Raw genomic sequence first — 23,755 nt, 5'->3', positions numbered from 1 at the left:
AGATGAGTGAAAGAAGTGTGCATTTTTATTTCAAGTTAGGAATTTTGAAATAGTAAAAGTATGGGTAGGAATACAATTCTCATTTGTGTGACAATTTCTAGCATCCTGTGGCCTATTTTAAAAAATCTGTCCGAATTTGCAGCAACACCTCGTTTAGAAGCACAAGTGTTGACTAGTATTAGACACGTTCAAAAAAGCAAATCGCAATATTTACAACTGAATTGTTGCAGCTCAGACAGCACTCCATCTGTACTTTCGGTGTGGTAGCAGCGTATTTCAGTGATTCGTGACGCTGAGTGAGTGATGTCGATTCTGGCACATGATTTACTATCCATGACTAGTGAAACGATATTTGCATTGGCAGGGGTTCAAGAAAATAGTATTTTCAACAGGGTTCCTGCAGGAGTCACTAGGTTAAATTTGAGACCTTTTTTTTTTGGGGCCTTTTTAAACCATTATGACCAAAAAAATTAGACCAACAATGGTGGTTTTCATGCCTATCAATTAGTTGAAATGTAAACCGGCAAATTGCATGTCATAAAATTAACTTAACACTTCCCACGGTACCTACAGTATATAAGTGTCCACATATTCCAGCTATAAGGACAGCTTTATTGTGACGAGGTGTGACAACCGTGCATGCAACGCTGCGCAAATGACATTTCCGTCTGTCAAAGAGCACAGTCAGGCATGCCTGTTTGTATTTTAATTAATTATGATGATTCGTTTTGAACGTGTTAAAAATTTCTTAGGAACGCGGGTAAGAATTTTAAGACTCGGGTAAATTCAATTTTCGACCTCGGATGAAAATAGGGTGTTTTTTTAGACATTTAAGGCCTAAAAGGAAAGTTTCTGAATTTTAGACTTTTAAAGACATTTTTTAGACCCCACGGGAACCCTGTTTCAATTTGAAGCATTGATGTGGTGGGCCACAAAGTGAGATTTTTTAGTTTTGCTTGAGAGCAGAATAATGTCATACCGATTAGCAAACGATTTAAATGCTTAGGACAATTGCAGAAGCTTAATGGTTTCAAAAAGCTCACTGGAGTATTGGAGTCCAATGTTTTGGTATTGCTTAAAATGGGAGAGATTCACGTGAACTGACCTTTTCGCCAAAGATCCGCTGGCAGATGCCATTCTTCGCCAGCTTCTCCTTCACCTGCCTGGTCAACTCAATGGTATCCACCTCTCGGTACATGTACAACTCGTACTGCTCTGGAGTCAGCGGTGGGACAGTGGGCTTCAAAGCTCGGGGAATGTACGCTGGATAGTAAGAAAGGCGGCCGGGACTCGGGCCCGGGGACTCGCCGCTGACCGAGGTGTCCGACTCCACCTTGACCTCCGTGGGCTGGCCCAGTCCCTGCTCTTCTTCAGCAGCAGAGGCCTCTTCGCTGAGACACTCGCCGTTCTCCAAGCGGGGCCAGGGTCGGGTCAATACAGACGGCCCGGAGGAGGAGGATGACACGGAGGGGGAAATGGAATTAAAGGGCTGGGAGCTTGCCACAGCGAGCCCCATGGACCCCCGCTCCTGGGACCAGTGCTGGTCAAAGTAAGTGCCAACCTCCCCGATCTCTGATTTGACTTTGCGGATGATGTTCTGAACGAAGGCGGCTGGAGAGAGAACGCTGAGGGGTGTCTGGGGACTGCTGACGGAATTGGCCATGCAAACAGTAACACAGCCCCCCTCCTCTTGTTTAATGGAGATGGGGAAAGGTAGGCCCCTGGATCGCTGATGGGGCCCCAGACGTTCCACTTGGGCTCCTGCGCCAACTGTTGAAGCTCTTCCACAGCCTTCCATATCCATCAAGACCTGTTGCTGGGTCTCCATCTCCCTCCTGGCCTGTTGTAGGATGCTCTTAATGGTTTCGTCAGAGCTGTTGCCTGTCCCGTTACTGCTTCTGCCCAAGGAGGTGTTCACAGGTGTCTTGCAGTCCCCTGAAGAAGCGAGGCAACCATTCAGACAATGATACACGAATACATATAAAGCATGACTTAAGTTTATGAGCTCCAGACTTACCTCCCCTCTGGGACTGGATCTCCTTCTTGGCCTGCTCCAGGATATTCCTGATGGCGTCGTCTGACCCAGTTTCTGGAGTTCGGATGCGTGGAGTGATGCTCCCTGCCAAAGAGGGTAGACAGAGAGGGAGAAAAAAGGAGGGGGTGAGTGGGATGGTTGATCAGAGAGCAGTTTCAAGGCTTTACTTTTGACTGGTAGATCAATGGCTGCCTTTGAGTGCGTGTTGTCTGGGGTTGCTGTATACGGGAAGCTCAACTTTCAAAAGCTATGAATCTAGGGAGAAAACAAAGTTGAAAAGCAAGACTACAAACATGGCACAGGAAGGCGAGAAGTAGTCAAGGATGAGGTCCAAGTTTGTTTTGAACGTACATGTGTCCAGGAAATTAACCACCAATTGATGACAGGGGCATATTTGGGATGTGAAGACAGTACTAGTGGCTGAAATTCATTGTGCAATATGTAATCCTTGAAATGGGCGCCTAACTTATACTGATTTAGAGGATTTCCACCAGACAATCAGCAAATAAAGGTAATAATGATACTAACAAAACAAAAACACATTGCAATTATAATATGCATCAACCGTGCATTATTCACAAATCTTAAGATAGTCATGGCTCACTATTGGGGGGGCACTACTGTACCTCAAACGGTGTATTTCAAACAAGACATTTTACTCATCTTGCTAGGGATTCCCCTTTTTTCTTTGTGCCCCATCACCCCATGTTCATTACTGTAGTTGTAGGAATGACTGTAAATGGTTGTTTGTTCTCCGTGCCATCCCGCAATTGACTTGTCATTAGTTTAAGATACACTGCGCTTTTCACTTAACCAAAGGTAGATAAAGCAGTGCACACGGACACCTGGTCGCCCGCAGGGAACTATTTAGTCGCCTATAGGAGACTTTCATATGTTGTATTTCCAAGCCGCTCACCAAAAGAACTGATCACCGAGTATAGTGACATTGGGCAGTGTGTGTCTCAATCGACACGAGGAGAAAAATCTCAAAATGTCACAAAAAGTATGAATATTGAACTAATAATGACCTTGTTGAAATGTATTCACAAAATTACTTTGTCTTAAAAGATGGTTCTTCCCACCAGAACAATTATGTCCTGTCATCCACTCACCTCTTTGACGGACCTGGATGGTCCGAAGTGCCAGGATGTTCTGCTCATCAGAGAGGAACTGCTTCATTTTAATGAAGGGCTCTTTGCCTTTCACGGTCAACTTCCTCCAGGGTTTGGGCCTGGCCAGGATCTCACTGACTGAGCCTTGGGAGAGGCCGAGCACGTAGTGGCCAAACACACGCTGGCCAATGTTGTGTTTCAGCAGTTGCTCCTTCACCTGGAAGGCGATCTCTGCCGTGTCGACTTGGTCGTCGTCCCCTGCAGTCGAGCCACCGCTTTCAGATTGGTCACTGGGCAAGCCTGTGTCACTGCTGCCTGACCGTGGAGTGGCTGACATGAGGGCCACCTTGGCTGCGTAGAGTGCCGTGGGAAAAGCCATATGGCCCTCCTTTTTAAAATGTGGGGAGAGAAGATGCTTGTGGAGGAGGTGGTCCGCTGATAGTCGGTCACCGGAACACGGCGACACGGAGAAGGGACGGGGGAGATCGTGGCCGGAGGATAAGCCATCCAGTGTGAGAGGACCGGGACTGGGGGAGACGTGACCACCGTCCACTTGAGAGGATGATGAGTTGGAAGCAGGTGGCCTGCCTGTCTCGCGGCCTCCATCCTCTGACTGGTCATCATCTACACATAGACATTGACATGTTCTACTTTTACTGTATATGCTGTACCGAGTATGTACATTTCATCACAATGATCTAATTTTAAAAGTTTTCCAAAAAATGGCACAAACATCTACTTGACTTTCAAGTAATTACATAACTTTGAACAAGCCATTTACATTTTACAGCATAGAGAACTTACACATTGTTGCAGACATTATTGGGTTTGACTGCTGGAAGCATATTGTGATTTTTATTCTCCTCACTTTTTTGCCGAGAAACAACTCCCACATAATACTTCCGATTTACACCGTTCAAATTTCAACTTGCTTTAAAAATTCACGCCTTCCGGGGTATTTATAGTCTGATTTCACATTACTTACAGTATTGGCACAATTTAACGTTTAAATATAAACTTTTCCCCATTCATTTTCAATGGGGCTGACATTGAACTTTTTAAAAGTCCCACTTTCCACGCCCACTTCCATACATAACAACTGATCATCATTACCAGCCGACACTGCTCAGTGGGGCAGTTGGTAAATTGCATTGTCCAGTAAGCAGGAGATCACGAGTTCGAATCCCCCCTCCAACTGTACGTAGCAAATGTATCCATGGCAATTAAGCTAAATGATTACATGCTAACCAACTGACTCATAATATATAATTATAATTTCACTGAAATGATTAAAGGCATGTGTCCCCATTCAGCAATTCAGCTTCAGATGACACTTGTCAATATAAATACACCATAAGACAAGCTTTTGAACAAGACAAGGTAGGTCAGTGGTTTGAGTAATTGCCTACCACACCAGAAGACCCGGGTTCAAACCCTGCTTCGATAACTCTTTAGTACAAATGCAATACTGAATACTAATCATTGTAAAATTATTTCACATCCATTACTTTTGATATAATTAGTCATTATTAAGTTTTTACTCCATTCTATATTTAAGCTTTCAGTATATACTGACGTATTCACTACAATTATATTCAATGTCAATTGCCTGCCACACCGGAAGACCTCGGTTCAAACCCCGCTTAGACAACTCTTCAGCTAGTGCAGCAAAGTTTTGACCGGTGAATAGGAGGTAATGGTTCGATTCCCACCTTTGACAGATTGCAGTTCAGGTGTAATTTTTATTCATTTATCTTTCAACTACAATTAACATTTTGTAATTTTCACATAATTTATCTTTCAATTTCCTGCATCAGCATTCAACTTAGCATTCAGCTATTAGCATTCAGCATTCCCACGCAATTTCTGCAGAAATTGCACTTGGTCTAGTTGAATGGGTTATTGTATTTTCTTCAATCCTAAATTTTAGTCAATTATTATCATATCTGCTCAGAATTATATATTTATATTTATATTTCCTTGCGGTACTATGAAGCTATTGTAGTTATGACTTTTGGGAATTGACAAGTTGTACAAAAGTAAAATAAAATAAAGAATATATAAATGAAATAAAAGCGGGAGGGGATGAAAATCCACACATTAATAACATACAGTAATAACCATAGAGTAAATTAAATCTTTAGAAAAAAATGTATAGTTTGTTGTGCTCATGTGAGATTTCTAGATTTCTTTCATTTTGCTGGTGACACATGTACAGTATAACTGGGTGGCCAGTGGTCTACGCTCTCCAAGTGCTGTACTTTCAAATGCATCTAGTTTGCTCCTAGCTATGAATATCCATATTATATTAAACAGAAAAATAAGATACTTTACCAGTGCTGTGTAATAGTCTGGCCTTCTCCATCAGGTATTTGTGAGATGGAAGAAATGCCTCTTTATCCAGCAGAAGTGCCTCTGTGGCCTTCACAGAATCCTGTACACACAAACACATCATGGAAATGTTGGCTTAAATCAATTAGAGTAGTTGTTGACATTTTTCTTCTTAAAAATAACATTAGAAAGAAAACAAAAGCTCCTGAGTGTAATGTGTGTAAAACAACACATACCTGGGATGAGTTGCCATTTGCAGAGGCCAGCTTCATTACCTTTACGATACTAGGGGCAGAGACATTGAAAACAAACAAAACATTTATTTTCATTCCAATATGCAATGATATAAATTTGCTCCACAGCTAATTGTCACCTGAGTTCTGTTTTAATCTCTTCATAATCCTTTTGGGATTTCAGTTTAGCTTCTAATCTCTGAAATTAACAAAAAGGAAATATTGTTTTTATGACATTAAATGTAAATAAATAATAATCAGCGGGACAATTATCTAACAACCGTCAGCGCCACTCACCTCAATGGCTTCTGTCTTGTAGGCTAACTGTCGTTCTAGCTCTAAGATTTGATTAGCTGAGGTCTCCTGAACCTCCTGTAGTGTGAACTGAAGCCGCTGAATATTTTCAAGAAGACGGATGATTTCACGGTCTTTCGCAAACAGAGTGGCCTCCAGTTTGGAGGGCAACACTTCGCCCCTCTCATTGTTCTCCTGCCAATTCGTAGAACATGGAATAAAAGAGGAGAGACATATGCAAGATTTGAGAATAACAACCTCCGCAGTGGAAATCATGGAAATACTGGCTGAGTTCAAGAGGAGCTGAATTCATAGTGCTGCTCTTTTTCCCCCCAAAAATTCCTGAAATTGATAGATTCCCCCCCCCCCCCCTTCCAAATTGTACAAAAAACAACATATGACGTGATCAAAGTAAAAAAAAAAAAAAATCTAAATATCTGTTACTTTATTTATTTATTTTTATTTTCAAAACTTTGTTAAAGGTTAAAAATAATAAACATTACAGCCTTTGCCAAGTTCAAGTGCACCTGTTCCTACCATCTTTTAGATGTTTCTTCAAATATTTAGTGTTCACCTGAAAACAACTGAATTCAGTTGATTGGACATGATTTGGAAATGCATACAGACATTGTTAGTCAATCCAAGGAAAATAATCTAATGTATTTTTTTTTATTATTATCAAGGGGGCAGAAATCGTAACTGTTTACTTAAAAACATACAAAATATTTCACAATTTTTAGCCTGTGTCTACGGCCCCCATTTTGACTTACAGTGCATAGCTTATGTGCGCAGTTTGATTCCGCTGAAGGACGCATCCTTCAAGGAGTCTGTGGCATTCATAACGAGAACTAGCCTGTTGACTTACTGCTAGCTATAAAGGAGGAGGGGAGGAAAGCTTTTCCAAACCAGCGAGTATCTATGGCACCCAAAAATCCCCTGGGTTCTACCTTTGGCCACTGTACGGCGAGGGATCCCAGTTTAAGTCAAACTAAAGACAAACTTTTTGGTAGTCGCTTAGTCACAAGCGACTACCAAAAAGTGTTGGCATACTCTCCGGTTCAGTAGATATTTTGAAAGGCTGTGACATATTTTTTTTTCTATTTCAGTGGAAAAAAAGATAAAAATAATTTTGATTTAGCCTCTCAGACAGTGCTTCAATTATTTTGTGTTATGCCCTCCAAGGAAGAAAAAAAATGCTAATGCTAATGCGGGCGCCCACCTGCTGGTATGGCACCGTGCACTCCCAGAAGGGCTCTAAGAGCAAGTAATAATTAGTGACATAGGCTCAATTTTATGGGGCCATTGGCCGTGTGTCTTTTCTTACCTTACTAGTGCCATCCACTAGTTGACAGCTCTCTGCAGAGGCACTTGACCCATTGACGAGCTGCTCCTTTAGCCTCTGCACTTCCTTCTGGGCCATTTCTGCTTTCTATGGAAACATTTGGCTTGGTTACAATTGTCATGCATCCGGATAATAATAACAACATGATAAAGGGGGAAAAGAGAGGCGCCATCTGCTGAAATTACTGCCAAGTACAGTGCAGTGTACTAGTCATTGGCTTATTCTGCTAACGCAGCTGTTGAGTCAGCTGACTTTATTTCCACCAAGTGTTTACCTGCTTTGTCACATCTTTCTAATTAGTGATTCATTTTGAGAACACAATGAGTGAAGACATGCAACAGGAGCCCGGGCAGTAGAAGAAAGACTGCATCACCAGGAAAGCAAGGCAATGAAATACAGTAGCAAAGAACCCCGGTGTTCAGAGCTCTGGCATCAATCGAGCTCTGCGGTCTCCTCTGCTGAGTGCAGCCACGCTACTGCAGAGCGCCCACCAACGGGGGCTCAGGATTACACTCTCTAATCACACACTCAGGGGAAGGGAGGAGGATTTAGGGGGGGAACAGGACAGAGGGTGTCTTAATTAAAGCCAAGGCATGATTACAGGAGTGATTACCCTAACAAAGGAACATCTCAATCAGGGAAGACAAAGACTCACCTGGTTTGCCTTCTCAAGTTTGCCCATGATGATGCTGACTTCTTCTACCCTGGGAAACAAAAACACAAACGTAGTCAGGATTAATAACAATAAAGAAACACACTCAACTTTGATACTACTCATATTGTTACAGTAAATGTGAAAAGATTGATATTTTATTAGCAAATCAAGCAATGAAATCATTTATCTGAATTTAAAAAATCTTGCAAAATTTTACCAGGTGTGTAGGAAAATATAATTCTTAATCATTCAATCCCAGCCCTTTTCACTGAAGCAATCCACTTCGCTCCCGGCTGGTTTACTGGATTTTGACTGATTTTGCAAGGCCCACGGAATATTGTGTTCTATTGCTATAAAAACATGGAACCTACCCAAATAATAATTTGAGTCTCTTCTTTCATCAGGAAAAAAAAGTATTTTTCTATCTGTTTCTGTTTTGCAGCAATTAGCATTAGAATATAGCTTAATAAGTTTCATCATTATTCACAAATCTGTTTAAAACAGTGGGGGAAAAGAGCTTTGTTCAACGTGGCCCTGGTTGATCTCTTATACTCTGCTGCCACCTGCTGCCTTGTAATAACTACCATTGCTTCAACCATTCTCTTCAGTTCGGATACGTCTTTGGGAGCAAATAAGTAAAAGTAACAGAAACCTACAGTATCCAACTGGCTTTTTAACAATGACTGCATTCCATTGTTTCATTACAGCATCAAACAAACTGATGACTTTGGGATGGATGATTTTCTTTACTTTTAGCACTCAAGTGATTCGAGAGATTTTAATTGCATGTTACGTACAACACATTTTAACCTCCAATTTGTAATTAGTCTAATCTAAGCATAATCTCAGCAGGATTATTCATGAGGTTTGTTTGAAGTTCAACGGTTTCTTTGGAACCTGATTTTCAAAAGGTAGATATGGATGGATTTATATCAAGGATATTAAGAGGGAATTAAATATGCACAACACAGGTTCCGTGTTCCAACACACGGTGGTCCTGCTAGGCAAAGACAGAAATTAAAATTAATTGGCCTAAAATGAATTCTTTAGCCATATATTTATTTACCCAATTGAATGTTTGCAATTAAGAATTCGATTTTATCCTTTAAGGACCCTATAATTACCTGACACGTTATTAAATCCAATGCAATTATTAGCTAAAAATAAATAAATATATATATATATATATATATTGTGATGTGGAATTAGTCAGATCCAACAACAATTGTCACGAAACAATCAGTATTGTGAGGCAAAACCCTGGTTTGAGAATATGGGAAGAGATTTATCTCAAAATTATTCACACAAATAAATTTGTGATTTTCACGTGTTTTTGAGATCTACAAATACATCAGTGATTTTCATGTGCTTTTCAGATCCACAAAAATGTTTGCGATTTTCACGTCTTTTTTAATTTTGTGTGTGTTTGTGGATCGTTGCGCACGCACATTTATTTTTTAGAAAAACACCACACTGTTTTGAGATATTCACACACACACACACACACACGTCCTCAGATATTCACGTGTCTAAGGCCCGTTCATCCTCCGTCCACGGGGGGGGGGAGGGTGGGGGTCAGTGTTACTGTCTCCATTAAACTGAACGAGCTGTTTCTCGTTTAAAATTGGAAACTGAAAAACAGAAATCAAGTCTTTATCTGACCTTCCATTATGTGTTTATTTTGCACAAGTGGGGAAACAAAATGCAACCTTAATTTGTTTCCATTGAGATTATTTTGCCTGCACTTGAAAGACACTCTTCTTCTACTGTCAAATGTTCTTCTTCTACACTGCTAAAGCAACAGCAGGCAAAGTGGTAACAGTAGAAGTAGAGTGTCTTTTAAGTGAAGGCAAAACAAGCTTGAGGGGAACAAATTAAGGTTGCATTTTGTTTCCAGACTTTAGTAAAAGAAACATAAGATGGAGGATCAGATAATGGCTTGTTTTCCATTTCTCAATTTCCAATTTTAAACGAGAAACGGGAGACGGCTCGTTCCTCTTTGGCCGCTACTGTTTTAGTGGAGTAAAAGAAGAAAATTTAACAGCAGAAGAAGAGTGTCTTTCGAGTGAAGGCAAAACAAGCTTAAGGGAAACAAACCAAGGTCGCATTTTGTTTCTTGAAACGAGAAATGGCTGATTCCCGTTCAATGCCTGGGCAGAGGAGGAATGGGCCTTAGACACGTGAATTAGAGGACTTGTGTGTGTGCACGTGTGCGACGATCCACAAACACACGTTGGACCACTCGCAAGCAAAAATCATGGAAAATGCATAGACAATCAAATTTAAAAAGGACGTGAAAATATTTGCAGATCTGAAAAACAGGTGAAAATCAAGAAAATGTTTGTGGATCTGAAAAACACGTGAAAATCACAAAATGTATTTGAGACAAATCTCTCCCCATATGAGAAGGTATTGGTTTTGTTTGGGCTCAACAACAAGGCTAGCAACAGCACACACTAACAGGTGTCAACTCTACATTTAATGAACTTGTGCAGTGCAGAACATACCGGTATTTTGTATCGATTAGCTGCTCAATTATTCAAGTCAGAGCAGACAAATAGTGCCTTGTACGTTCACTGAGGAACCTGGCAGTGAGAGTAATCGAGGCAGGGCCAGGGTTCAGAGGCTTTTGGTCAACTGCTGCTGTGGGGGTCAGTAAAGCTGCTGTCATCCGAAAGGAATGTGAACCAGGATAACAGCCGCACTATGACCACACACATAAAATACTAGCAACTACCTGCTGCACGCCATAATGAAAAAAGCATCCAGTCAAACAAAATAGATGGCAGCGGTCTTGAAACATCAGTACAATTGTGCCATGGATTAAGCCTTGGAGAAAATCCATTAGCAGTGGCTGACTGTGCTCTGGAGCACAACCTGAACAAAAGAGTGTTTACTTTGAATGTCTATCGACATCTTTCATACTGGCTCAGATGCTTTTCATGCATGCGGTGTATACGTAGTGTTCAAAAACCAGGACATTTTAGCGCTTTTCTGAAGCAATCTTTAAATGGAGCAATTCTTCTTGAGGACTGTCAAGGCCCAACTGCCAGTGAAGGCAAACACAGAGTTCTCTCATCGACCTGCCTTAATGGCTGAGTCACTCTCTTGCGCCGCTGTCACAATGGCATTCCTCAGCTTTACACACGACATGAATTTATGTAGGCAAAATAAAGTCCAACCGTTTCAGCACTTAAATTGCTTCAATAAACTGCAGTCACGAAGCACACACAAATGGCAGTGTGTTGGCCCCAAGATGGACAGTGGGGGGGTGGGCGTGGCTTTGAGCAATAGCAAAGGAGGTTCTTACTTGTTTGTCATCTCTTGGTTATATTTACACCGCAGGTTGAGAAGCTCAGTCTGTGAAGTGTCCAAAGCTGTTCAGAGGCAAATTGTGACAAGGGGATATTAACTAAGACGTCAATATGTGAACTAATTCTCATGTTTTGACTGATAATATCCAAAGAGTGCAAAAAAAAACAACCTCTACCTCACTAGTCTAAACATGACATTCTGATTAATATTACATTTGTAGAATGCGACTTTTATGAAGCAAAATCCAGCCATTTTTATCCATTTGTGGGGGCGGCCATTTTGCCACTTGCTGTTGACTGAAGATGACATCAATGTTGCTTAGGGCTCAGGCAACGACCAATCACAGCTCACCTGTTTTCTGCAGCTGTGCTATGATTGTTTTTTATGAGACCTGAGCAATATTGATGTCATCGTCAGTCGACAGCAAGTGGCAAAATGGCCGCCCCCTGAAATTAGTAACTCTGCTTATGATATGTTGTGTAGGTGTTCTTCATGTTGTGACTGATGAGTATAACTACTATTTTAAAATGACTAGTTTTAATGAGGAGTTACACACATTTAAATAATGCTAGTGCTCAAAATGTCAATATCTAATATTCCTGTTTCATAAAATGTCATTAAAGTTACAGTATATGTCAGTGTTTCAAGTACTCACATGAATGCAGGAGCTTGATTTTCTCCTCTGCCTCTGACAGTTTGTCTGCCAAACTAACACTGGCATTCTCCTCCTCCCTGAGAGAAGAAACGATGTCAGTCGTACACATTATCACTTCAGATAGTGTACACAACTTTATGCCTTGACAAGTTGACATGCAAAATGTTCATTCCAGCGTAGCTCCATCGCACTTCAGGTTTCATAATCGGAAGTTTAAGCGAAGCATATCAACAGAATCTTCCAAGAATCATTTCAGGCCATTTATTTCTGATTTGATTTATCAAATGATACACTTCGATTTCTCATGAAAAGGGGTATCTCATTCTCACTGGGAATACTAACAACAAGGAATTCAAAGTCTCATCTAAGGTTTCCTATGTACGTTAGAAACACCATTAGAGTGACATGACCAAAACTATTTGTGGCTGTTCACATATTCTGTAATGCCCAAAAATGTTGTTCATCAGGGCTGGGCAAAATTCATTCAATTTGAGAATGACCCCCCCCCCCCCCTAACTTCAAATTCATTTCTTGAATTTGAATTCAAATTCATTTCTTGAATTTGAATTCAAATTCATTTCTTGAATTTGAATTCAAATTCATTTCTTGAATTTGAATTCAAATTCATTTCTTGAATTTGAATTCAAATTGATTTCTTGAATTTGAATTCAAATTGAGGTGGCAAACAGAAAGCAGAATTGCAATTCAAATTTGAATTCAAGGAAATTTTACTGAAATTCTATGAAATGCATGATGAAAATTTAAAGTGTATTCAACAATGAAGCTTTACAGTATACGCATATTTACAACATGAATTTCAAACATATTGCAAGTACTTATTGTACACAAACATAATACTTAATTTTAGTAACTAATAAAGTGTAGTCATTGTTTTGTATTAACATTAAAAGCCTACTCAGATAAAACAGATAATTAAAATGGAAAAACTGAAATTGTTTGTGATAGTAGAAAAGAACAATCCTTCCTCAATGACAAAACATTTGAGGAACTGGCCTGGGAAAATATTCGTTGCTGCGGAGCTGGACGATGAATAGCATGTGCCGATTTGTCAACGATGTGGGTGGGGTGGGACGGCAGCTAACTTCCAGTAATTAACTCATTCACTGCCATTGACGGCTATAGACGTCAAAAATTCATTTGAACCATTTCTATTAGTTTAATTTTTTTCCCCACTTTTGTTAACAAGAGTATGAAAACCTAGTCTTTTTTATATTGTATCAGAACAGATATAAAAAAATTGTTAACTATTGAAGTCATGTGATTAATTACGATTAAAAATAGTACTCGCCTGACGCCCCTAATTTTTTAATAATATTTTCTAAAAAAATAAATAAATAAAAAATAATATATATATATAAATGATTATCCATCCATCCATCCATCCATTTTCTGTACCGCTTGTCCTCACAAGGGTCGCATATAAATGATTATTATAAAAAAAAGAAAATAATAATAAAAAATCAGGCAATTACAATTTGTAATCGTAATTATTCGTATGACTTCACTAGTTAACTCACTATTAATCACAAATTTTATATCTGTTCTAAATGTACCCCAAAAAATTCTAGGTTTTCATACTCTTGTCAACAAAAATGGAAAAAACAAAACTAATAGAAATAGTTCAAATGAATTTTTGACATCTATAGCTGTCAATGGCAGTGAATGAGTTCATATTTGTCATTCGTCGACAGGGTAATTGAGGCCACCATCAGGAATTTTGTGACTTTTCCAAACAACCAGACCACTTTCATGCCCCCACCCGCCCCCATCTCCTTTCACTAGTTGCTGTCCGCACTCCCTTCCCCCGTCAATGAGTAATCATCGCTGCATGTTGGCCTGCAAATTCAAATTCAATTCAACATCCTGTGGGGTGGTCATCCATTGAATTGAATTCTGAATTTTGCCCATCCCTGCCGTTCATACGCTTGGCTCCTTTTAAGGTTTCTGGCAATCAGTCTAAGCATGAGAAGACGACGGGTCTGATGCTTCAGAAAAAGGCAAATCTCACTTTTCACCAGCACGTGTCCTGCACAAACAGTTGCAATAAAATGGTGGATTTGATGTATGAAAACACCATGGACACATACAGTGGTTCACCCTCGTCCCCACTTGGATTATCAGACCACAATCTTTTGCAGAATGCTCCTGTATTTCAAAGGCTTCCTGCAACCACAAGGGTCATTAGGAGGTGGAATTGGGAATCTAGTGACGCACTAAAGGGCTGCTTTGAGTCCACAGGCTGGGATGTACTCTTGCCATCCACATGGGGACAACATTGATGACCTCACGTACTGCATCACTGGACACATTAACTTGTGGGACCACACCATCATTCCAGCCAGGAGTGCACGCTTTTACCCCAACAACAAACCCAGGCCAGTGACTTGAAGGACTTTCTCAATCAGAAAAATGGAACATTATCTGGAGTTGAAGAGGATACAGCAGAAACTCAAGGTGTGATTGAGATAAGATGAGAAGGACATCAAGAAGTGTGTAGAGGGACAGGCCACAACAAGGACCTTTGGCAGGGGTACACTGAACAGGGCTAATCAACTCAACTGCTTTTCAACAGTTCCGTATCACCTGCTGTTCCTTCCCACCTTGCCTTGACACTGATAATAACGACCCCCCAACTTAGCTTCTAGGATCATTGGGACACACAAAACCCTCTACCACGATCAGGTGACAGCTCAGTACCCATCAGAATGTTTGAAACGACAGATATACTTTGTGTTTCTCAAAGATACGCGATCATTGGTAATCCTCACCCTTGTCCCTCAGTTTGGTCCTGGTAGATCTCCTGCGGAGAGCCTGGGGCTCCAGGAGCTGGCGTGCTATTGGGGGTCATATCAAGGGCTGGAGAGCTTGACACAAAGCGATCTCCAGTCTCTGCTGCGTCTGCAAAACCGTTGTCTGTGGGATCTGTGGGGATGAATATAGATATGAAGAAAATGGGACTAATAGACATAATAGAAATGAAAGTACTTTAAATGTAGCTTTCACAACCAGGTATATCGGATTAATCATACGTGTAACCAGACCCTTCTTAGAAGCAGACAAAAGGCCTAAATTAGGTTTGCATGTGTAAAAACGGGGGAAATCTTTGCTTTGATTGCTCACACAAACACATGTGGAAATGGATTTACTAACCGGGTGCGCGGCGGATTGCATTTGCCAAACGGGCACAATTGTCACCCAGTTAATTTTGCTCTTTATGGGAGCAATATTGCCTATGCATTGTAAATTAATAACCCTGCCACAAATTTCGGTGGCTGATTTTGCAACTTTTAATACAGTGAAATGAGAGGTGACAGAGAGAACAGATCTTTTCTGTTTCTGTAAACGATGGCAGAAACGGAAATTTCCAAGACCTATTCTCGATTCAGCAATGTAATTTTAGAGCTTCTGGAGGCTCTAAGGGCTGACTGGGAACCAGTCACAAGAAGGAGTCATGCCATATCACCTACTGTATGACAAAATCGATTCAACTCTAGGTCATTACCACGCACAGTGACAATTGGGGATGGCTTCTCCCGGGGCAGTTTTTCAGGTGTGCCGTCCCACTGTAATCCAGGATGGGCAGATGCATCCAATTCACACACTCAGTGCTACAGTGCTTAAATACATTTTGAACCATGTTAAAGTCGAGTAGATTCGATCTTGAACGATCAGACGCTGAGGTCCTAAAGCACCTCAGTCAAGGAGTTTAGTGCCCTATACGGGTCAAAAAAATGTTTGGCAAAGCACTTAGTAGTAAAATGTGTATGTCTTTTGTGTTAATGAGCTCTCAGAAATAGAATGAGTACATGGGGGGGGGGGGGGGGGGGGGGGGTCAGAAACCCACCCGAAATAGGTGAAAATCTGCAGTATAGCAAATAATATCAAACCCTTTTTTATTTATTTTAGTTTTAGTCCTCAAACACGCTTTCAACACATGCAAGCATAATAATTCACACTTGTTAAACACATTATAAATTTGAACATTTTCCCATTTGTCATCAATGTTGCTTTTGTTGTTGAGGCAGCAAACCTAAGCAAAAAATCCAAACTTCGCTCTCCACAGCTACTTCATTCAGCTCTTTAGGGAAAATACCAAAGTGTTCTAAGACAAGCTCTCCAGCATGTCCCGGCTCTTCCCCGGCCGGGGCCTCCTCTGGTGGCTGTGCCCGGAGCACCTCACCAGAGAAGTGTCCAGGAGGCATTGCAACCAGATGCCCGAGCCATCTCATCTGGCTCCTTTTAATGGGCAGCTGAATTACCCGGATTACAAAGCTTCTCACCTTACCACGAGGCGTGAAACCACATACCCTCCAGAGGGAACTTATTTTGGCCACTTGTGTCCATAAACGTATTTGTAGCTACACAGAAAAAAACTGTAATTGAAAACAATATACGTTGTGTGGTGTCTGCGTGACTTTAAGAGAACCCTGATGGGGTGGCATGTGACAAATCGGCAAGTCTGCGAGTGACTGCCTGGGAGAAATGAAAAGTGCATCGACAACTGTTGCTCTCATTTCTCTTATTTGAGGGCATTACGGTAAATGAGTATAATGCAAGTAATCTGCAAAATAGCAGGGTGGTGAACAATAAACCGCAATGACTACCCTACACCTCGGCCAAGTCTCATAAACTAGGCCCAGCCTACAACAGGTACAGTATAATTTTGACTGCAGAGGATCTGATTCATTAAGTTAACGATAACCCTTCCCATAGGTAAAAACAGATTTACCATCAGCATATCACATTTTCATCATTAGCGCCATTTAAAAATATTTGATGCACCACTGGCAGCAACTAATCTTTACCAGATGTAACTGACGCTATTTAAAAAACAAAACTAACAGGGCAGAGGAGATGAAATGCTTTTGGTCCCACCTGTCTTTTCAAGGCACTCCAGGTGTTTCTTCCAGTGCCTGCTGATCTCCCTCACCAGGGCCCCGCTGTCAGGGGCCGAAGTTTGAAGCTGCTGCAGCCTCCCCTCCAGTGTGTGTGAGGCCTCCAGTACAGGAGCTGGATCTGTGAAAACACACAACAATCACGTGGCATTAATACTATTTGCCCCCCCAAAAAAGCATTAGACTGTCTTAAACACTACTTTTGGTTAGTTTCCCCCCCAAAAAATTTGGTAACTCTTTGACTCTCCACACTCGACTGCCTTTAAAAAATGGACAAAGCTGGACATAACGCTAAAAGCGGCGTTCTAAAGCTTCACCTTCTAATGAGTATGCTCATAAGCTTATAAATGATAAGGAACAAGACAGAGATTGTCATGAAAAGGTGACAGTCTTAAGTGCCAAATATACACCTAAACAAATTGTTGAAAAAGTATGCTCCTGAAAAGGGTGTAAAAAGAGAAAGGGGGGTAAAAAACAGGATTCTTTAGCACAACAGAGGAGCTATTTTGCAATGCATGCGCGGCAGCACTGGGCCCATGGGGCCAACTAGGAGGCTGCTTCTCAGCTAACAAGTCTCCTCTGTATCATTTGATCATTTAAATTATTATGCCAGGAATTCTCAGGAGGCAGCTCGGCACTCCACATCACAGGGCTGTTTTTAATCTTCGCCTTCCCTTTCTTCCCCTCCCGAAAAGTTCAACAGCTCAGAGAGAGTGAGCTGCTCTTGTTGTGTACCTGCCTGCTGAACACCAAAGGAGGTGACTTCTAGTGCCAAAGCACAGAGAAGGAAGCTCAGGGGAGCTCCTTGACAAGGAGGGGGGAGGGTGGGGGTTGGGGGGGTGCTCACACACGCGCACACAAACACACACACACACACACGCCTTTAAAAACTCTAAAAGAGGAAAATCGCTTCTTTGCTCTACACAAACTTTTTTCCTGGCATCTTTCATCTGCACATCTTATACTTGTGTGTCTAGTGTGGGCCCGGCATGCCGTGACATTTCTTTCGTGAGCGATGGAGCCAAAGACAGGCGCAACTTTGCCATAAACTCCCAGCAAAAATAAACACTAATCACAGAGCGCAAACTTTTGTGGCGTGCAATTTTTTTGAAATCTTGCCTGCGCATTGCACGGCATCTTATCCGCTTTTTCATCAGACAAACATTTTGCACCATTTAATTGATCGAGCTATTTTTCCCAGGACCGTTTACAGTCAAACATTGTCTGCATTCATTGTTGCACCAACTGTGGAGATATTGCATCAGTCACAAGGGACATCACTATTAAGGGAAAAGCTCTTCTAAGACAAACAGGAAGCACTGCTATACCATCGACCCACTGTCACAGAAATCACTTTATCTGCCTCTTTTCCATATATCCTTTCAACTTTTAGTGATCAAAAGACAAATCCAAATGGATAAATCAGGATTATCAATCATCGGCACGGGAGAGTCAAGTCAAATCCAAAGACACGGGAAATAACCCAAGTCTGCATACATAAGTGGCTTCAGTTAAAGTAGAGATGAAGGGATCCCTTTCAAAGGGCAGAGAGATTTACACTTACTGAGGGAGAAAGTCAGTGGCGAACTTTGCAAAATGTACCTACTAATTGGTGGTATTTATGGGCAACAATGTGGCTCTGATGGCAAAAAAAAAAAAAAACTTCACATTAAAACAAGCTCACAGCTTGCATTTCCATTAATGAACAACACCAAGGCTTTTAAAGTACAGTATACTGTATAAGGGGCTCACCCTTTTATACACGGCGTTCTCAAATGGTTTTTTAAACACTTATTTTAGTTGAGGATGATTGCATACCTGATTTGAGGTCATAATTACTGACACATGGAAAATAAACAGTTTTTTTTTTTCTGGTGAAAAGCGCACATTCTGAGGATTTCCCTCCCCCCTTTTATGACTCTAACCAACATTGTTCAGGGACATATTTCATTGGACTGGCAGTGTTGCTTGCCAACTGTTTTTGTTCTTTTGCCGACCTTCACAAGATGTGGCTCATTTCTTAAAACCAGCATTGATTTTCACCAAAAATATGCAAATACTTGCAGACAAATATATTAATCTATATCATTTCCTATCACCATCGACATTTCTCTAGAGTATAGTCCAGAGTATACATACAAATATAATACTCATAGTCTAAGGAAAACTTTGAGGTCATTTACATATTATTCCACTGTTTGCGCACATTTCATATTTTGTTTACAACCTGTGAATGTGAGAAAAAGAAAGTAAAAATAAATGTAAAAATAAAAAACGAGATTAAAAAAATTAAAAATGAATTTGGAAATAAATATATAAATATAATTAAATGTCAATCAATAAGTAAAAAGGCTCTGCTCTCATATTTATTTCATTCTGCACACAGTGTCAGTCCTCCATATTGAGTTCCTTGCATTTGAATGTTTTTACAGCTACAGGATGTCACCTTGTTTCCAGATCTTAATTTGAGCACTAAAAAGCTGTTCAAACAAGAAATAAAAACAATAAATTCAAAGTCATGAAATGTGCTTGATATTTACTCCACAGGATAGAAAGTTATCTCCAATACACATTTTACTAATTTGATTGCATTATATGCAATTTGGAAAACAGCATTTCTCAAAATTGGTCAGGTCATTTGTCGGTTGTGCCTCCCCAGACTTCCATGACGAATACATTTGTACATGCTTACATCACGGATGACCACCTTCAATGACTGTGAGGACCTGGACTGTGAACATCCTGAAATATAGCCATTAAATGAAGCGCAAAATCATTTGGTAGAAATTCATAATTATTGATTTTACTCATTTCATTTACCTAAGTGACCCAATCTCCTACCCATTAACTAATAATAATTAATTATTCAATGAAAGTGATACTTTTTTCAGTATTATTTATGACACCAATTTCAATATTTCATTCACTGAGTGAGGATGTGGAACCTACTTGCATGCTAATTTCAAAAACTGGGTAGAGAAAACAAGAAAATGCAGACATTAGCTTGAAGAAGTTATATGGAAAAACATTTGAGGTCTTTTCATGTTTTGATCGTGACAGACTGACACTGAAGCTCACACTGTCGCCATGACGCTTTGTAAAATGTGTGTCGTGTGTCATTGCAAAAGTAGTTTGTGTCTCGATACGTTTCATCTCTGTAGTGCTTCAAGCCTATGTAGGTACTCGCTCTTTTAATTATGTTTTTGTACAATTGCAGCTGCATTGATACCGAGTTTCATCATTTTGGCTGCGCAGTAATGAGGCCGCCATGTTGTCGTAGCTGCTTTCCCGTGGTCACCGACTTGCTGTTTCTGGGCTATAGCACGCCAAAAAAAAAGAGGCTTTCGGAGCATCAGAGCAGAAAACCCAAGTCAGTCAGAGGCTGGACAGTTCCGTCGTCTCTGGGTGGCACTGATGAGAAAAGTGCACAGGTAGAGTATTGCTGGGTAAGGGAGGGTACGGAAGGGCGAAGGTCTTTCGCTGCAAGACAAGCAGGTGTGTCGGCTGGTCCGTCTTTGCCATGTCAGCGATATAGTGGCATTAGGTGGCGTGGGCACAGTAGGGTGCACCATTATGTCTCTCTGGGCCCTGTGTAATTACGCTCTGACATAATTAACCCAGCAAGCCCATTAGCCAAGCAGTGGCTGGCTGAAGAGAGGGGTGGTGGTGGTGGTGGTGGTGTGGGGAGGGGGGTAGGGAAGTATAATTATTTGTTGTGCACATGTTAATGAGGCCAGCTGTGTTCCCATCATACAACACGAACAAATTAATTTACAAGGCTGCGCTCAAGGGTTTTTTCTTTTCATTCAAAACAGTGTTGTTGTTTTTTTCTCTCGGAGTGGACTTCAAGGTCCATAAACATGTTCTTCAGCTGCTGCTGCAACAAACAGTAACAGTGCAGTAACAGTGCTGTCAAGGACCAAAAACTAGGCTGACGCGATTTAGGAGCTCAATTTTCACCTTCACAAATGTAAATTGATGTTAAGCATTTACTATAATTGCCGCCTTTGTAATAAACACAGCGCATTCACAAAGGGGACTTTTCTCTCTGTGGCGCAATTGAAGCTAACATGCATGACATGGACTTAGTTTAAATTAACTTGATATGCGGAAAGATTGGCTATAAAAGTGGAAAACACATGAAAAGGAACAACTTTTGTGCATTGAAGTGAAATTTGCTTTCCACACAGTGTACAGAAGTACAGAGACAGAAATCAAGAGATATTTAAAACGGGAAGTCAACCCAAATATTTTCTTGACAATAAGCTTCAATGTGTTCCAACTAATCTAAACAAGGCATTCTTAATTCTTTATACACAAGACGTATCAATACGTCATAAAAGTCCTAGTCGCCGCGTACATATGACGTTTTTACATCATATGCGTATTTTCATGCAAGAGTGTACAGGAGGGTCTGATGCAGCTTCTGACAATAGGATTAGGCTCGACAGCAATGTTATTTTTTTTTAAGCGACCAGCAGGTGGCAGCAAGTATAAGATCAGCCAGTATCACAGAAGGATCTTGTTGCAGAAGAAGAGAAGGAGGAAGTGTAGGTTGGGACTGGGAGTATCATACTAATCTAAATATATAGGTGCGTTTCCATTTTGCCGGTGTTTCCATTGAAGAGCGTTTCGCTTCTGAGGCGCAATTCTCCTAATGTCCCGTTTTGCGGGATCCGCAGTTCCGTAGGAGGTGCTCATGATGTTTACGGAAGACAGATGCCCGGAGTTCTTAATATTACTTTAAAAATATCTCCCTCCCCTCAATCGGACGGGTTCGGGCATTTGGTGTTGGTGTTGACTGTGCGCGCGCATATAACTCGTGTTATGGTGCTGACAGACGGATTTCAACGACGACGTGCGCAGTATGTCGCTCGTTTGCTCGTTGCCCGGGGCAACGGCCATTTCTCATGCAACAATATGGGACGTGCATTGAACGGCGGCATATTGGCTTCATAATTGAACCGCTTTGTGCTTAAAAAGACTTGTTATCCCCTCCAGAGGCAGCGCCGACAAGAAAGCGAGTGGCCCCGTACTTCCTACTTCCTTTCCTCCGTGCTGGGCGAGGGTCACATGGCTACAGGGAAACTTTTGCGAAATACTTATTACTTAAATATTTCGACACGTCTCAAAAACCACTTCATGAGAGCGTAAAAACTTTTTTGCGATATTTGAGGTTTTTTTTCGAAAATTACGTTTTTTCATTACCGGCTTGCTTTTGCGCAACACTGAGGGTAATGGGAACGCACCTTATGAGTGGATAGCCGATAGGCCAAGACTTTTGAAGCCGCCATAATGCTCCTCCCAAGAAACGTTTCTCGACATACAATCTTATACATTTACAGTATCAAAATTGGAGAACATTTGAGACAGTACTTAGTAGAAACAGCATAATTTATGATGTTTTAAATGTGTTTAACGTAAATAAGAGGACTTCAGACATTTTACAACTTGCCTTAAATACATGTATAAATTATATGCTTAATGATGTTTACAGAAAGAAACTTGTATATTTGTATTAAAGAATTATATCTAATTCAACAAAATATGCCTCTGCCAAATCTAATATTGGAGTCTAAGGAACTGAGCAATAAAAGAAAAAGGAGGGACTTAAAATCAGCACAAACAGTCAACTTGTTTTTTTTTTTACTTATTAAAAAAACCTGCCACAACACCCCCCCCCCCCCCCAACCCCGCCCCTGGCCCTATACTACCTGCTTACGAGTTGTATACGTCTAATCTGTACGTATACCGTATAGTTCATACAGTAGTCGTCTCGCGAGGTGGGAGGAGCAAGATGGCCGCCCTGTCGCTTCAACGGCTTGCACTTGTATGGGCTATCTGCTATCCAGTCATATATTCAGACCAGCAGTAGTAGTGCGGAAGCAGCGGAGAGGAAGTAGAAAATAAGTGATGGGCAGAACAAAACAGTTAACCCTGTTTCAGCTGTCACAAAAGAAAAAAAATACTAAAATAGTAGTGTTAACGTCAAAGTTGTGCTTACAAAAAGCTATTTTTCGACGTATTTTTTCCTAAGGAATTGGAATTTTGACAAAACTTAGCTATATTCTAACACTGATAAATGAAGAACGGAAAAATATATAAATACACTTTTTTCTGCTGAACTCATTCACTGCCATTGACGCCTATAAACGTAAAAAAAAAAAAAAAAACTAATAGCCTGACGCCCCAAATTTTAAATCTTTTTTTTTTTTCATTCACTGCCATTGACGGCTATAAACGTCAAAAATACATATATATTTCTATTAGTTTAACATTTTTTCCCCACTTTTGTTAACAAGAGTATGAAAACCTAAAAAAATAACATTGTACATTTAAAACATATATTAAAATTTGTGATTAATTGTGAGTTAACTAGTGAAATAATTCGATTAATTACAATTAAAACATTTAATCACCTCTTGCACCTAATTTTTAATAATCTTTTTTTTTTAAATAAATTTATGGCAGTGAATGAGTTAAAGAAGAGAAGTTAGTGTTTCTTTTGGTAGGTTCCATGTTTATACAGCAATAGAACACAATATTTTGTGGGCCTTGCAAAAATCAGTAAAATTCCAGTAAAGCAGTTGGTATTGTAGGGATTGCTCTAATGAAAATGTCTGGGATTAAATACGTTAATATTACGTTTGTGGTATATTAATTAAGCAGCAAAATCCATCCGTTTTTATTTGGTCATTTTGTTACTTTCTGTTGACTGAAAATGACATCACCATTGCTCAGGGTTCAGATAACGACCTATCACGGCTCAGCTTGCGAACATCACATGAACAAACTCAGAAAACAGGCGAGCCGCGATTGGTTGTTACCTGAGCAACTATGATGTCATTTTCAGTCGACAGCAAGTGG

At 40.5% G+C, this 23,755-nt stretch overlaps 1 protein-coding gene across 4 annotated transcripts in view; it reads right to left on the bottom strand.

Moving 5' to 3' along the window:
* Nucleotides 1-23,755, bottom strand: part of cux2b (cut-like homeobox 2b) — a 120,246-nt gene that overhangs the window by 7,547 nt on the left and 88,944 nt on the right. For all 4 annotated transcript variants that reach the window (XM_086076562.1, XM_086076564.1, XM_086076565.1 and 1 more), the window contains exons 5-17: nt 16,869-17,009; nt 14,762-14,915; nt 11,973-12,049; nt 11,313-11,379; nt 8,003-8,051; nt 7,330-7,434; nt 6,009-6,200; nt 5,852-5,910; nt 5,715-5,763; nt 5,482-5,581; nt 3,148-3,771; nt 2,018-2,119; nt 1,106-1,935 (exon numbers count right to left, since the gene is read on the bottom strand). In XM_086076562.1, the coding sequence (XP_085932688.1) occupies nt 1,106-1,935; nt 2,018-2,119; nt 3,148-3,771; nt 5,482-5,581; nt 5,715-5,763; nt 5,852-5,910; nt 6,009-6,200; nt 7,330-7,434; nt 8,003-8,051; nt 11,313-11,379; nt 11,973-12,049; nt 14,762-14,915; nt 16,869-17,009 (2,549 nt within the window). The remainder of the gene's footprint in view (nt 1-1,105; nt 1,936-2,017; nt 2,120-3,147; nt 3,772-5,481; nt 5,582-5,714; nt 5,764-5,851; nt 5,911-6,008; nt 6,201-7,329; nt 7,435-8,002; nt 8,052-11,312; nt 11,380-11,972; nt 12,050-14,761; nt 14,916-16,868; nt 17,010-23,755) is intronic.

This window comes from Leptonotus elevatus, chromosome 5, assembly GCF_054856555.1.
Source record: "Leptonotus elevatus isolate MCC_2025b chromosome 5, RoL_Lele_1.0, whole genome shotgun sequence".
NCBI lineage: Eukaryota > Metazoa > Chordata > Actinopteri > Syngnathiformes > Syngnathidae > Leptonotus > Leptonotus elevatus.
Note: the sequence above shows the minus strand (reverse complement) of the source record. Positions and strands in the feature narration are given on the sequence as shown.